Consider the following 14,580-nt stretch of genomic DNA (forward strand, 5'->3'; position numbering starts at 1 on the left):
AACAGCAAGAATTTCCAGTGAATCCATTAGAGATTTTAAACAAGGTATTCTGAGAGCAACAGTGTACCTTTGAAGTTCTTACACTTATTTATCACAGGGACAAAGGGAATAAAATTGTTAAGGCTCCTAATTTGGAGTGCATGCTTAAAACAGAAAGGCATCTGTGAAGCAGGGGGAGCTGTGATTTCTTCAGTCACCTAAACACTGCTGCTGTAGTTTTTAGAGGACCAAGCAGGCAACTGCTGTTAACCAACGAATCAGTTCAACTCAAAGAGCATTTAAATGTTTTCATGTTCATTTATTCTCTTAACTAATAAACCTGCTCTAGCAGGGCTGCCAGAGGGACACAAACATTGACAATCATCCCATTTTTGCTTCCTGAAAAATTCAGCATGGTAGCCGGCGTGAACCCCAGCACTGCTTCGAGGCTGGCGCGCTGGCGCCTCTCGATGAGAGCAAATGGGAGATACAGAGTCTTTCCATAAACCCCACATCCCCCTCTCATTACCTCCAAACAAGCGGAGACGCATAAATATTGCATTAAGACCGATGCCGAACTGAAGTTGGCTACTCTTGTAGTTAGCTGAAGGGACCACTCAGGAGTCTAGAAGGATGAGTCGTCATTCGCAAACCCACGAAGGCGAGCTTTTGTAATACACCACCATCTTTAGATGGACCACCCCAGAACAGGACGCAGCCTGATGACACGCGCCAGGAAACTTTACTGGGATCCGTGCAGGAATACACGGGAAAAGCCATCCACCCTTCTTGTGTTCCTGCGCACGTCTGAAGAATTTGAATCATTAATGAAGGACAAAAAAAACAAAACACCACGGAAGACTTTGTGAACACAGAGGTAGCCGAAAGTTCCGTTACACGTGTGCCGTCGGAAGAAACTCAAGAGTTGAATCAAAGAAAGGATGTCTATATAAAGATCTAACCATCAAAACATCTCCCCATGCTACCTCCTCTCAGAAAGGGAAATCAGGATGCACTTCTCTTTGGCACAGATCTCCTGTTGAGAAAAGGACTCAGGGAGACTCATCTAAATGCAAGAAACTCACTAATTTTGTCACCATGCAAATCGGGGCCACAATACTGTAATTGTAGATATAGCAAGAACACTGTGCATGGCTTAGCATTTACAGGTATAAAACTGGAGTGAATAGATACCTGTACGTAAAAGCCTTTCCATGTCCCTTAACGCTACATGGAACCTTCCAGTTTCTGCTGAAACACTAATAGTTTTTTGATTATCATTTTCTTAACCAATATTAACTGGTGATCCATCAGAAAGCAACTTGTTGAAAAAGAGCAACAAAAAAGCTCCAGCATGTGAGACGACGTGGCACGCAGAGCTCCATCAGGCCCAGTTTCCATCTGAGGGTACTGCAGGAATGAATAAGTCCTGATCAGCTCGGCCAGTGCAGGACACACAACCTTGTAAGTAAACATTCCGTAATCCCGCCGGCCTGCTTCACGTGTGTCAGGGGCTCCAGCAGGTTGTGTGCTGGTGGCTTATGTGTAAGTGGTGTTGATAAGGCAGAGGCTCTGCTGCTTGTGATTTAACGCAGGCTGGGAGGGGAAGTGATCCACGGCCTTTCCAAACCACCACGGGCCGGGCAGACAAAGAGCAGGGTGAAGAGGAGCAGTTACCCCCCCCGCCCTCCATCAAAGTAAGATGACTCTTGTTGCCCCCTCTGTTACCCCCTCAACTGTTACAGTAAAAGTGTGTAGAGTTCTTCGCAGTGTAATGTCATGAGCACAGGATCCAAGGACACAGGTGAGGATTCCTGCTCAGGTATCCCACTATCCCCGACTTCTGATCCGGACCGTCATATTTTCTGTGGGATTTTTACCCTCTCGGCTTAAGCGGATATGTCTTTTTGCATATAACTTTGCCCCAGAATGTTACGAATGGCCTGGAGACATAATAAATATGATGGCTGGTTCTTTGAGAATAATCCAGCAACCGGGCTGTGTCCAGCTACTGATGCAAGCCCGCACGCAGCACCCGAGAGCCGAAGCCGAACTAGAGAGAGGCGCTGTTGGTGAACTCCCTCCAAAAGCAGGTCTGCTATCTGAAATGAGCTGGCTTTGATCACCGGGCTCCAGGGATTGGGTGCGGCCCCACAGGGCCAGACTTCTGAGGCTCAGTGGAGAGGGGTGGAGCCCTTGCACTGGCTCCTCCAGGCAAACCATCTGGAGAGGTGCACTGCTCTCAGACCCAGCCCACAATAAACACCACCCCCCCAAACACGGACACACACGGACACAGACACCTGTCATGAGGTCCACAATGCGGCCCTCATGAAAATCGCACTGCTTTTCTGAGGCCGGGAAATAGGGTTCAAAAAATAACGAATGTAGTCATACGTGGGTCATCTTTTACAGACAAACAGAAATGGGTGAGCTTCTTGCAGGCTTTGAAGATCATGAGAAATGTTTTTGACAAGACCAAGCATCAGATGAAACACATGGATGAAGACAAAACTTCTTCATTTAAATTAGTTGACAATTGGGAAGTCTTTTGGAAATCAAAGTAAAAAAGAATTTAAACTGGATGAAAAGATTCAAAGTCCTTAAAACTAGCTGGTATATTTAAGGTCTAAGATGGTACTGACATTAATATGTAGTTGTCTTGCTAAAATGCAAAATGTATTAATATGTTTCTAATATAAAATATTTAATCCTGTGATCTAACATTTCATGGAGGTCATTGTGTTTGTGAATTATTTTGGTATAGAACAAGTGGGTGTTAAAATGGGGAAACCATGCTAAAACAAATGGGCTGCGTGTTGCAGTTAAACATTGCACAGGGAGCTAAAACGTTTGAAACAGGAGAGCAGCTAACCATTGCAGGTAATCAATACAGTACCTTCTCTTAAAATAGAAAAGAGAGGTTTGGCTTAGTGGAAAAAATCTGCATGAAAACGACACGATGCAATAACGACATGACGCAGGAACGACATGACGCAGGAACAACATGACGCAGGAACAACACGATACAGTAATGACATGATGCAGTGACAACATGACGCAATGTGACTACACGACGCAATAATGACATGACGCATTAACGACACGACGCAGTGACTCCACGACACAATAACAACACAACGCAGTAACGACACGACGCAGTGACTACACGACACAATAACGACACGACGCAATAACGACAAGATGCAGTGACTACACGACAATAACTAAACAATGCAATAACTACACGACGCAATAACTAGACAATGTAATAATTAGACAATGTCATAACGGCACGACGCAATAGCGACATGAAGTAATGGCACGGCGCAATAATGACATAGAGCAATAATGACACGATAGTGACTACACAATGCAATAATGACACGATGCAATAGCGACATGAAATAACGACATGACGCAGTGATGACAACGCAATAACGACACGATGCAATAACGACACGACGTAATAGCGACATGAAGTAATGACACGACGCAGTAATGACACGACGCAGTAATGACAATGCAATAGCGACAACGCAATAATGACAACGCAGTGACTACACGATGCAATAACGACATGACGCAATAATGACAACGCAGTGACTACACGATGCAATAACGACACGACGCAATAATGACAACGCAGTGACTACATGATGCAATAACGACACGGTGCAATAACGACAACGCAGTAACTACATGATGCAATAACGACACGGTGCAATAACGACAACGCAGTGACTACACGATGCAATTACGACACGGTGCAATAATGATGCTGAAACTACGTGACGCAGGAACTGGGGACAGAGGGAGAGGAGCAGGACATGTCTCCCTGTATTTCGCACTAGTGAAGAGAGCATCCAATTTTACTTATTTATGTAGCACCTCTCATACATAAAATTCAGCTCAAAGTGCTTCACAGCAAACAACATATGCTTCAGGAACATGAATTGGTAGAGTGCACCAAATTCTAGTGATAAAAACAGAAGGCCACTTCATCAGTCTTTTTGTTCTTCAATAAAACAGCATTTTATTCCAACACATGATTTGCTAAGGCATGAGGCTAAAATGGTTGTTATACATTCTTTTGTGAGATTCTGAGCAAGTTGTGTTTTTTAGTAATCCAGTGAATAATGCACAAGAGTAATCCAGTCAAGAAAAATTAAAAATCAGCTACTCTGTGTCTTGCAGTTTGAGAATGGTCTAAAGTCTTAAAGTGTAAACCTATGCCAAAATTTCGAATTTATTCATTTAAGAAGCAATTACTATTCAACCAGTTAACAATACTAGACAGATGGGTTGTTAGTTTTAAACACTTGTATCATTTCATTTGGCTCTACAGAAATTTATATTTGTGTATTGTAAGCATAGCAGTGATAACTGACTGCATGTTTTTCAATAATGTAAACTAATAGAAGTATATACAAAGAAAATAAAGTGTGCCTAACACAGAACCTTGTGGACCACCATAAATTATATCATGTTCATTGGCACAATGCTCAGCTAGACTAACAATATACCTTCTACATTTAAGATGTGTCAAACAATTTAACACAGTTCCAGCAAGTCCAACCCAATTTTCAATAGTTCATAAGAATATGACTCACTGTATAAAATGCTCCACTTTAATCTTTAATCTCCACTTTTATCTTTAACAGTTCAGTTCAGCTGCTAAGTCTCTAAGATCATTTATAACAACACTGCATCACTACTGAGCTTCTGCGGTCATTTACTATCTTTAACAATGCTGTATCATTACTGAGACTCTGAGATCATTATTGACAATGTTTCAGTACTGTGACCCTGAGATCGTTAACTATTTCTAATGACGATGTTTCACTACTGTGACTCTGAGATCGTTAACTATCTTTAACAACGTTTCAGTACGGTGACCCTGAGATCGTTAAATATCTTTAATGACGATGTTTCACAACTGTGACTCTGAGATTGTTAATTATCTTTAACAACAATGTTTTAGTACTGTGACTCTGAGATTGTTTACTATCTTTAATAATGCATCAGTACTCTGACCTGATCTGAAGCCAGACTAGAATTTTACTTAAGAATGTATGTTTGGTCTAGAAATATTTCAAATTGATTAATCTAGATTGTATTCTTCAGTAGAGGTTTTATCACAGCAATCTTGAGAACATCCTGAAATATGCCTGTTTCTGTGAAACGGTTAATAATCTAAGAACACTAAAAATAAGTCTCAAAATATTTACGCAGTTGGAAATTGACCTAAAACACAGACTGAAGAAGTCAAAGTAAGTTAAGTAATCACCTTATGGAGCTCTGATATCTTTTTATAATTATGCATTTATGCATTATTATTTCATAGAAGAGTACTATTAATTTTGTTTTCCTCCAAAACCTTTCAGTTCCATTTGAGCTGCTACAGCTGCTTGGTTGTGTTTGTTTGAGCTGCTACAGCTGCTTGGTTGTGTTTGTTTGAGCTGCTACAGCTGCTTGGTTGTGTTTGTTCGAGCTGCTACAGCTGCTTGGTTCTGTTTGTTCGAGCTGCTACAGCTGCTTGGTTCTGTTTGTTCGAGCTGCTACAGCTGCTTGGTTCTGTTTGTTCGAGCTGCTACAGCTGCTTGGTTCTGTTTGTTCGAGCTGCTACAGCTGTTTGGTTCTGTTTGTTCGAGCTGCTACAGCTGCTTGGTTGTGTTTGTTCGAGCTGCTACAGCTGCTTGGTTGTGTTTGTTCGAGCTGCTACAGCTGCTTGGTTGTGTTTGTTCGAGCTGCTACAGCTGCTTGGTTGTGTTTGTTCGAGCTGCTACAGCTGCTTGGTTGTGTTTGTTCGAGCTGCTACAGCTGCTTGGTTGTGTTTGTTCGAGCTGCTACAGCTGCTTGGTTGTGTTTGTTCGAGCTGCTACAGCTGCTTGGTTCTGTTTGTTCGAGCTGCTACAGCTGCTTGGTTGTGTTTGTTCGAGCTGCTACAGCTGCTTGGTTCTGTTTGTTCGAGCTGCTACAGCTGCTTGGTTGTGTTTGTTCGAGCTGCTACAGCTGCTTGGTTGTGTTTGTTCGAGCTGCTACAGCTGCTTGGTTCTGTTTGTTCGAGCTGCTACAGCTGCTTGGTTCTGTTTGTTCGAGCTGCTACAGCTGCTTGGTTCTGTTTGTTCGAGCTGCTACAGCTGCTTGGTTCTGTTTGTTCGAGCTGCTACAGCTGCTTGGTTCTGTTTGTTCGAGCTGCTACAGCTGCTTGGTTCTGTTTGTTCGAGCTGCTACAGCTGCTTGGTTCTGTTTGTTCGAGCTGCTACAGCTGCTTGGTTCTGTTTGTTCGAGCTGCTACAGCTGCTTGGTTCTGTTTGTTCGAGCTGCTACAGCTGCTTGGTTCTGTTTGTTCGAGCTGCTACAGCTGCTTGGTTCTGTTTGTTCGAGCTGCTACAGCTGCTTGGTTCTGTTTGTTTGAGCTGCTACAGCTGCTTGGTTCTGTTTGTTTGAGCTGCTACAGCTGCTTGGTTCTGTTTGTTTGAGCTGCTACAGCTGCTTGGTTCTGTTTGTTTGAGCTGCTACAGCTGCTTGGTTCTGTTTGTTTGAGCTGCTACAGCTGCTTGGTTCTGTTTGTTTGAGCTGCTACAGCTGCTTGGTTCTGTTTGTTTGAGCTGCTACAGCTGCTTGGTTCTGTTTGTTTGAGCTGCTACAGCTGCTTGGTTCTGTTTGTTTGAGCTGCTACAGCTGCTTGGTTCTGTTTGTTTGAGCTGCTACAGCTGCTTGGTTCTGTTTGTTTGAGCTGCTACAGCTGCTTGGTTCTGTTTGTTTGAGCTGCTACAGCTGCTTGGTTCTGTTTGTTTGAGCTGCTACAGCTGCTTGGTTCTGTTTGTTTGAGCTGCTACAGCTGCTTGGTTCTGTTTGTTTGAGCTGCTACAGCTGCTTGGTTCTGTTTGTTTGAGCTGCTACAGCTGCTTGGTTCTGTTTGTTTGAGCTGCTACAGCTGCTTGGTTCTGTTTGTTTGAGCTGCTACAGCTGCTTGGTTCTGTTTGTTTGAGCTGCTACAGCTGCTTGGTTCTGTTTGTTTGAGCTGCTACAGCTGCTTGGTTCTGTTTGTTTGAGCTGCTACAGCTGCTTGGTTCTGTTTGTTTGAGCTGCTACAGCTGCTTGGTTCTGTTTGTTTGAGCTGCTACAGCTGCTTGGTTCTGTTTGTTTGAGCTGCTACAGCTGCTTGGTTCTGTTTGTTTGAGCTGCTACAGCTGCTTGGTTCTGTTTGTTCGAGCTGCTACAGCTGCTTGGTTCTGTTTGTTCGAGCTGCTACAGCTGCTTGGTTCTGTTTGTTCGAGCTGCTACAGCTGCTTGGTTCTGTTTGTTCGAGCTGCTACAGCTGCTTGGTTCTGTTTGTTCGAGCTGCTACAGCTGCTTGGTTCTGTTTGTTCGAGCTGCTACAGCTGCTTGGTTCTGTTTGTTCGAGCTGCTACAGCTGCTTGGTTCTGTTTGTTCGAGCTGCTACAGCTGCTTGGTTCTGTTTGTTCGAGCTGCTACAGCTGCTTGGTTCTGTTTGTTCGAGCTGCTACAGCTGCTTGGTTCTGTTTGTTCGAGCTGCTACAGCTGCTTGGTTCTGTTTGTTCGAGCTGCTACAGCTGCTTGGTTCTGTTTGTTCGAGCTGCTACAGCTGCTTGGTTCTGTTTGTTCGAGCTGCTACAGCTGCTTGGTTCTGTTTGTTCGAGCTGCTACAGCTGTTTGGTTCTGTTTGTTCGAGCTGCTACAGCTGTTTGGTTCTGTTTGTTCGAGCTGCTACAGCTGCTTGGTTCTGTTTGTTCGAGCTGCTACAGCTGCTTGGTTCTGTTTGTTCGAGCTGCTACAGCTGCTTGGTTCTGTTTGTTCGAGCTGCTACAGCTGCTTGGTTCTGTTTGTTCGAGCTGCTACAGCTGCTTGGTTGTGTTTGTTCGAGCTGCTACAGCTGCTTGGTTGTGTTTGTTCGAGCTGCTACAGCTGTTTGGTTCTGTTTGTTCGAGCTGCTACAGCTGTTTGGTTCTGTTTGTTCGAGCTGCTACAGCTGTTTGGTTCTGTTTGTTCGAGCTGCTACAGCTGTTTGGTTCTGTTTGTTCGAGCTGCTACAGCTGTTTGGTTCTGTTTGTTCGAGCTGCTACAGCTGCTTGGTTCTGTTTGTTTGAGCTGCTACAGCTGCTTGGTTCTGTTTGTTTGAGCTGCTACAGCTGCTTGGTTCTGTTTGTTCGAGCTGCTACAGCTGTTTGGTTCTGTTTGTTTGAGCTGCTACAGCTGCTTGGTTCTGTTTGTTCGAGCTGCTACAGCTGCTTGGTTGTGTTTGTTTGAGCTGCTACAGCTGCTTGGTTGTGTTTGTTTGAGCTGCTACAGCTGCTTGGTTGTGTTTGTTTGAGCTGCTACAGCTGCTTGGTTGTGTTTGTTTGAGCTGCTACAGCTGCTTGGTTGTGTTTGTTTGAGCTGCTACAGCTGCTTGGTTGTGTTTGTTTGAGCTGCTACAGCTGCTTGGTTGTGTTTGTTTGAGCTGCTACAGCTGCTTGGTTGTGTTTGTTTGAGCTGCTACAGCTGCTTGGTTGTGTTTGTTTGAGCTGCTACAGCTGCTTGGTTGTGTTTGTTTGAGCTGCTACAGCTGCTTGGTTGTGTTTGTTTGAGCTGCTACAGCTGCTTGGTGCTGTTTGTTTGAGCTGCTACAGCTGCTTGGTGCTGTTTGTTCGAGCTGCTACAGCTGCTTGGTTGTGTTTGTTCGAGCTGCTACAGCTGCTTGGTTGTGTTTGTTTGAGCTGCTACAGCTGCTTGGTTGTGTTTGTTTGAGCTGCTACAGCTGCTTGGTTCTGTTTGTTTGAGCTGCTACAGCTGCTTGGTTCTGTTTGTTTGAGCTGCTACAGCTGCTTGGTTCTGTTTGAGCTGCTACAGCTGTTTGGTTCTGTTTGAGCTTCTACGGCTGCTTGGTTCTGTTTGTTTGAGCTGCTACAGCTGCTTGGTTCTGTTTGTTTGAGCTGCTACAGCTGCTTGGTTCTGTTTGAGCTGCTACAGCTGCTTGGTTCTGTTTGAGCTTCTACGGCTGCTTGGTTCTGTTTGTTTGAGCTGCTACAGCTGCTTGGTTGTGTTTGTTCGAGCTGCTACAGCTGCTTGGTGCTGTTTGTTTGAGCTGCTACAGCTGCTTGGTTCTGTTTGAGCTGCTACAGCTGCTTGGTTCTGTTTGAGCTGCTACAGCTGTTTGGTTCTGTTTGAGCTTCTACGGCTGCTCGGTTTTCCACAGTATTTGTTTTAGGCAGACGTCCTTTTTTTCCCGACATTTTCTGGCACAACTATACCTACACTTCATCTCAACCTTGAGTTAAACATGTCAGCCATTTCATACAGAGCTATGTTTTTTTCAGGAGAAATAGGTTAAAAAAATTAAATTATTGGCAGTTGATGCTTTCAAATACTGTTTCTCTTTAACATTCCAATTTTTAGCACGCATTTGTAATTATTGCTGTAAAAACATGCAATAGGTATCTGACAGTGAAACATCTATAGTTTCATCATGTTTATACTCAAGCCGCATGAAATAAGTAAATCTAACATATATGTCCTCCTGTAATTTTGTCTGTGAGGGACTCTGGACGTAATACTGGTATAGCCAGTCATTATTGCCAGCCATCAAGACCATCATCAACAGTTAAAAGACCAGGCTCTGTAATGTAAAATATAGCTAAGCAAACAAGTATATATAAAACACACACACACACACACACACACACACACACACACACACACCCACACACTCACACCCCGCGCCCCCCCACACACACCCACACACCCACACACACACATCCACACATAACACTGCGATATGCAGTATAATTTAATGTTTCTATCTTATTGCATCATAAATTTCTTAGTGTATCAGTTGGTTACCAACTCACCTCACAGCTACTCACTGCCTTAGTCTAAGGAAAAATGCAGCTCAGGAAGTGGGCATGGCCGAGGGTCAGAATACATGTCCATCTAAATATCAACTGACCAATGGGCTTTTCGGACCCACCCACCAATAGAAATGAGTCACAATCCAATGCAAAAGGAATTCCAAAAGAAATGGAAGGATTCTAGCAGAAAAAGACACATCAGCAAAATTTGCACAAAGCAAAGCAGGCGCATTTTAACACTGGGGGTCAGTCAGTCGGCCAGTGAGTCAGTCAGTGAGTGTACTTGACATGGAGAAAGACCACATGTATCCCACAGAGATTTAGAAGTAGACCCATACATCACTGTTTATTCCTGCCTGACATTTCAGGGACTTCAAGACAGAGGTCTCACATTTTCTCCATGGATACTTGGGCCAAGCGACAAAAAGCAAATAGCAATTCAGTGTGCGATATTCACAGTGTCCAATATTCACCGTGTAACTGGTACCTTTATTCCAGAGGACATGGAAGAAACGCTGATCCAAAGGTTGGTTGAGGATAATTAACCCAATCTTCTGCTTTCCTGTTGGGAATGAAAACAGCATTTTAGGGTACTAGGATCACTGTCTTTTATTTAATGAGATAGAAATTCTGCAGTGTGTGGCCTGGATAGTCTTTTTGGAATGGACTATACAAGCTGCAGCTTGACTGCTATCTGCAATCTGCCCAGGGCGATTTTCTACTCAGTCCGTAGAATTCTTGGTGCATTCTTTAAAAAAAAAAAAAAGCCAATCACCATGCAAATTATGTGAATAAATTTGTAACAGTACAAATGAAAAATATTTTTCAAATAAGCTAAGAAAGCTGTTTCAGCAAATATCATGTATATAATCTTGTCATTGCATCGCTTACATGGTTCAGTGGGCTATGTAAAAAAAACAATTATCATATATATATGATAAGATCTGAACATGTGTTCATGTGTATCACATAGCAAAAATGGATGTATATTGATATATATTAAATAAATAAATAAAGTTAATTGATAGCACCCCAGGATTGTTCCAGGAATGTGCTAATAGGAAACCATTCAACACAATCAGTACCATGATGGGTGCAGAGTGGGCACGAAACCTGGTGGCAAAGATCTTAAGGAAGAATCACTTAATACATTAGATGATTCTGTTTCATGGTGGTCCTTCCTATCTAGCTAAGATAACTCTGCTAGATACAAGCACGGTTACATAATACACTCTTGGATCTTCTCTGCAGGTAGGTGGGTTCTGTGCACTTTGCTGTCCTGTCTTCTCATCAGCTTGGTTATAAGATAGATAGCAATGTTTGATAGAAAGTTGGTAGGTGGTGTCTGAAATCCAGACCAAGATTATTTGTGTATTATCTTAGTATTGTGGAATAAATTATGGATTATACATTAATCTTTCAATGTTATTTCCTGCCATCAGGTAACATGCAGATTATTTAACTGAGGCAGCTAGCTAGCTAATATTAGCTAATATTATTATTTGCCCAATAAAATACGTTAATGTTAAAGTTAATAAAATATGATAATGTTAAAGTTAATGTATTTCACATTCTTACATTGCTTAGCTGACATTCTCAGTTGATGTCTTATTGTAAAACCCAACAATATTCCAAAATAGTGAAAGAGGGCGAGACAGAGAGATTCAAAACCAAAAGTGACCTCACGTATCATTTTAGATTTATGACTCCTATACTGCTTTTTCTCTACATTTTAATGGCAGGTCACACCAACCGGTCACTGACTGAAGGCATGGTGGAAATAAACCTTCACCAAAAATCCATTTATGTCAGGCCTGACAAAGTCATTTTAAGGCAGGAAATACATTAAACACGTTCTGCTTGACTTGACCCACAAGCCCTCGGGAAAGACAAGCATCACAAATATTTTCTTTACCACCACCGAGGTGGTGGAACGAACTTCACTGGGTGTCCGAAGGGCTGAGTTAATTCAGTAAGCTTAACTGGCAGAACCATATTCACTTCCTGTATTGCCAAAAGCAGAACTGCAGTAAAACAACATGAATTAACGTTTGCAACGAGTCCCTTGATGTCTTTAAACAGCATCTGAAGACCCATCTATTGTACATCCAAATTACATTAATTGAGCCCTTGCATACTGTATTTTATTATTGAAGTATTTATGCATTATTGCATCATACTGAATTGCAATTGCAGATGCAATTGCACATCTGCTCCACACTACACTGACTACACACTACACTGACTCTCCTGGACGAAGGGAGGGGAAATTATGTTAAAATGCTGTTTGTCGACTACAGTTCAGCATTTAACACCATCATCCCCTCCCTACTCACTACTAAGTTGGGGGATCTAGGACTGCATACATCCCTGTGCGACTGGATCTCCAACTTCCTAACAGACAGACCACAATCAGTACGGGTGGGCAACTGCTCCTCAACCACCCTCACCCTCAGCACTGGAGCTCCTCAGGGTTGTGTCCTAAGCCCCCTGCTCTACTCACTGTACACCTACGACTGCACAACCACTTCCAGCTCCACAATCATTGTCAGGTTTGCTGACGACACCGTTGTCACGGGCCTGATCTCGGACAACGACGAGAGGGCCTACCTGGAGGAGATTAAACACCTGGAAAACTGGTGCCAGGAAAATAATCTCCTCCTAAACGTCAGTAAGACAAAGGAGCTGATCGTGGATTGCAGCAAGAAGCAGGAGCGGCCTGTGAGGATCAGTGGAACCACGGTGGAGAGAGTAGATAGTTTCAGGTACCTTGGTGTTCACATCTCACAGGACCTGTCCTGGTCCCGCCATACCAACTCCCTGGCAAAGAAGGCTCGTCAGCGTCTTTACCACCTCAGACGCCTAAGAGACTTCAGACTGCCCTCCAAGGTACTGCGGAACTTCTACACCTGCACTATCGAGAGCATCCTCACGGGGAACATCACAGTCTGGTTTGGGAACAGCACCAAGCAGGACAGACAAGCACTCCAAAGGGTAGTGCGTTCAGCAGAGCGCATCACTCACACAGAACTTCCTGACCTGCAGACCATCTACTACAAGCGGTGCCAAACCAAGGCCAGGAGGATTGTGAAGGACCCCACCCATCCCAACAATAGACTCTTCTCTCTGTTGAGGTCAGGGAGGCGCTTTTGCTCCCTGAGGACCAAGACAGAGAGACTGAAGAGGAGCTTCTTCCCACAGGCCATTCGGGCCCTGAATCAGGGTAACTGATAAACTGTGGGGACCACCACCACCATGTAACATAACTGTATATCTGTATATATATATATATATATATATATATATATATATATATATATATATATATATATATATATATATATATATATATATATATATATATATATATATTTATATTCAATTACTTTGTAACACAACAACTGTAGATATGTTATTATACGAAATGGATCTGTACATTCTGTAGATTGTGTACATATATACCCAACCATATTACACCTGCACTGTACATTCTGTAGATTGTGTACATATATACCCAACCATATACATTGTACATTGTGTATATAATCATAATATACATATATTGTACATACATTGTTAAAATATTTTGTACATACATAGAATATATATATTTCTCTTTGCATATATATATTTCACATATATAGAATATCTCTATTTCTTTATGCAGCCCTGTTTTCTTTTCCTCAGTTTGGACAGAGCACTCTCCACCATTTCACTGCGAGTTATACTGTGTATGACTATGTATGTGACGAATAAACCAAACTTGAAACTTGAAACTTGAACTTGTAGTATTTCAGTCAAGTTAGTATTCAGCAGGTGCAGACCTGTGATAATAACTGTATTGTGTATTAGTAACAGAGTAGTTTTTTTTCTTTTTAGTTCAAAGGCATATTTAGATACCAGCCACACTAAACTAGCTCCAGGTCACATTCCAAGCAGATTAACCAAGCACTTAAGTCACTGGGTATAAGAGTGTCTGCTAAATGCCATAAAGGTACATGAAACATTAACACATACTTCAGCACAAATTACTGAACCAGTCACTCCCAGTAACCGTGGTTGGCCCACTTTTGTATATACTGGGTGTAGTATAGACTTACTGTCTGTAACACCACCAGTCTACAGTGAAGTCCAGACAAAGACTATAGCCACAGAAGGAGCTATGACTTACTGGAAATCTGAGAAACAGATACCTGGTAAAAAAATAAAAATAAAAACAACACCACTATTTTCAAATTTAATGTGTTCAAAAGTGTTCAACCTGAGCGTACTTGTTTATATAAATTGTTAAAAGTCATATTATTATATGCATTTTTTATTGGCAGAAAACGTAGTTCTCAAATTTGCCATGCCGTGTTTCGATGTGATCTTCAATCTGATAATGCAGGCTGTTTACTACAAAAAATTAAGTTTTACTGAATTTTTTAAATCTAATCTTTATTCTTTGCCACCTCCATCACCCCAATACAGTTGCCTCTAGTGCTCTCTGGGCACTGTGCCTCACTCTCTGTATTCCCCCTGCATGGTCAATAATTCTTAATCTCTCCTGCACTCACCATCAGTGAATTCTGATCCTTCTCCTTCTCAAGCTTCCACTGGCGGAGGTCTCTCCCGCGTTAGCGGTTGTCTGAGAACCTCCGTTATTAGACGATCCAGGTTGTCAAAGTTCTGTAAAACCGATTGTGCCCTGTGGTTAATTAGTGCTCGATTGTTTAAACAGATCACTCGAGATATGGCCATCCAA

General features: G+C 42.6%; 1 protein-coding gene across 3 annotated transcripts in view; it reads right to left on the minus strand.

Annotated features, from left to right (window-relative positions):
* tpk1 (thiamin pyrophosphokinase 1) overlaps positions 1 to 14,580 on the minus strand; it is a 57,802-nt gene that overhangs the window by 33,553 nt on the left and 9,669 nt on the right. For all 3 annotated transcript variants that reach the window (XM_081721234.1, XM_027028810.3, XM_027028811.3), the window contains exon 3: positions 10,324 to 10,398. In XM_081721234.1, the coding sequence (XP_081577360.1) occupies positions 10,324 to 10,398 (75 nt within the window). The remainder of the gene's footprint in view (positions 1 to 10,323; positions 10,399 to 14,580) is intronic.

Source organism: Electrophorus electricus, chromosome 1 (assembly GCF_041902795.1).
Source record: "Electrophorus electricus isolate QZ-2024a chromosome 1, ASM4190279v1, whole genome shotgun sequence".
Classification (NCBI taxonomy): Eukaryota; Metazoa; Chordata; class Actinopteri; order Gymnotiformes; family Gymnotidae; genus Electrophorus; species Electrophorus electricus.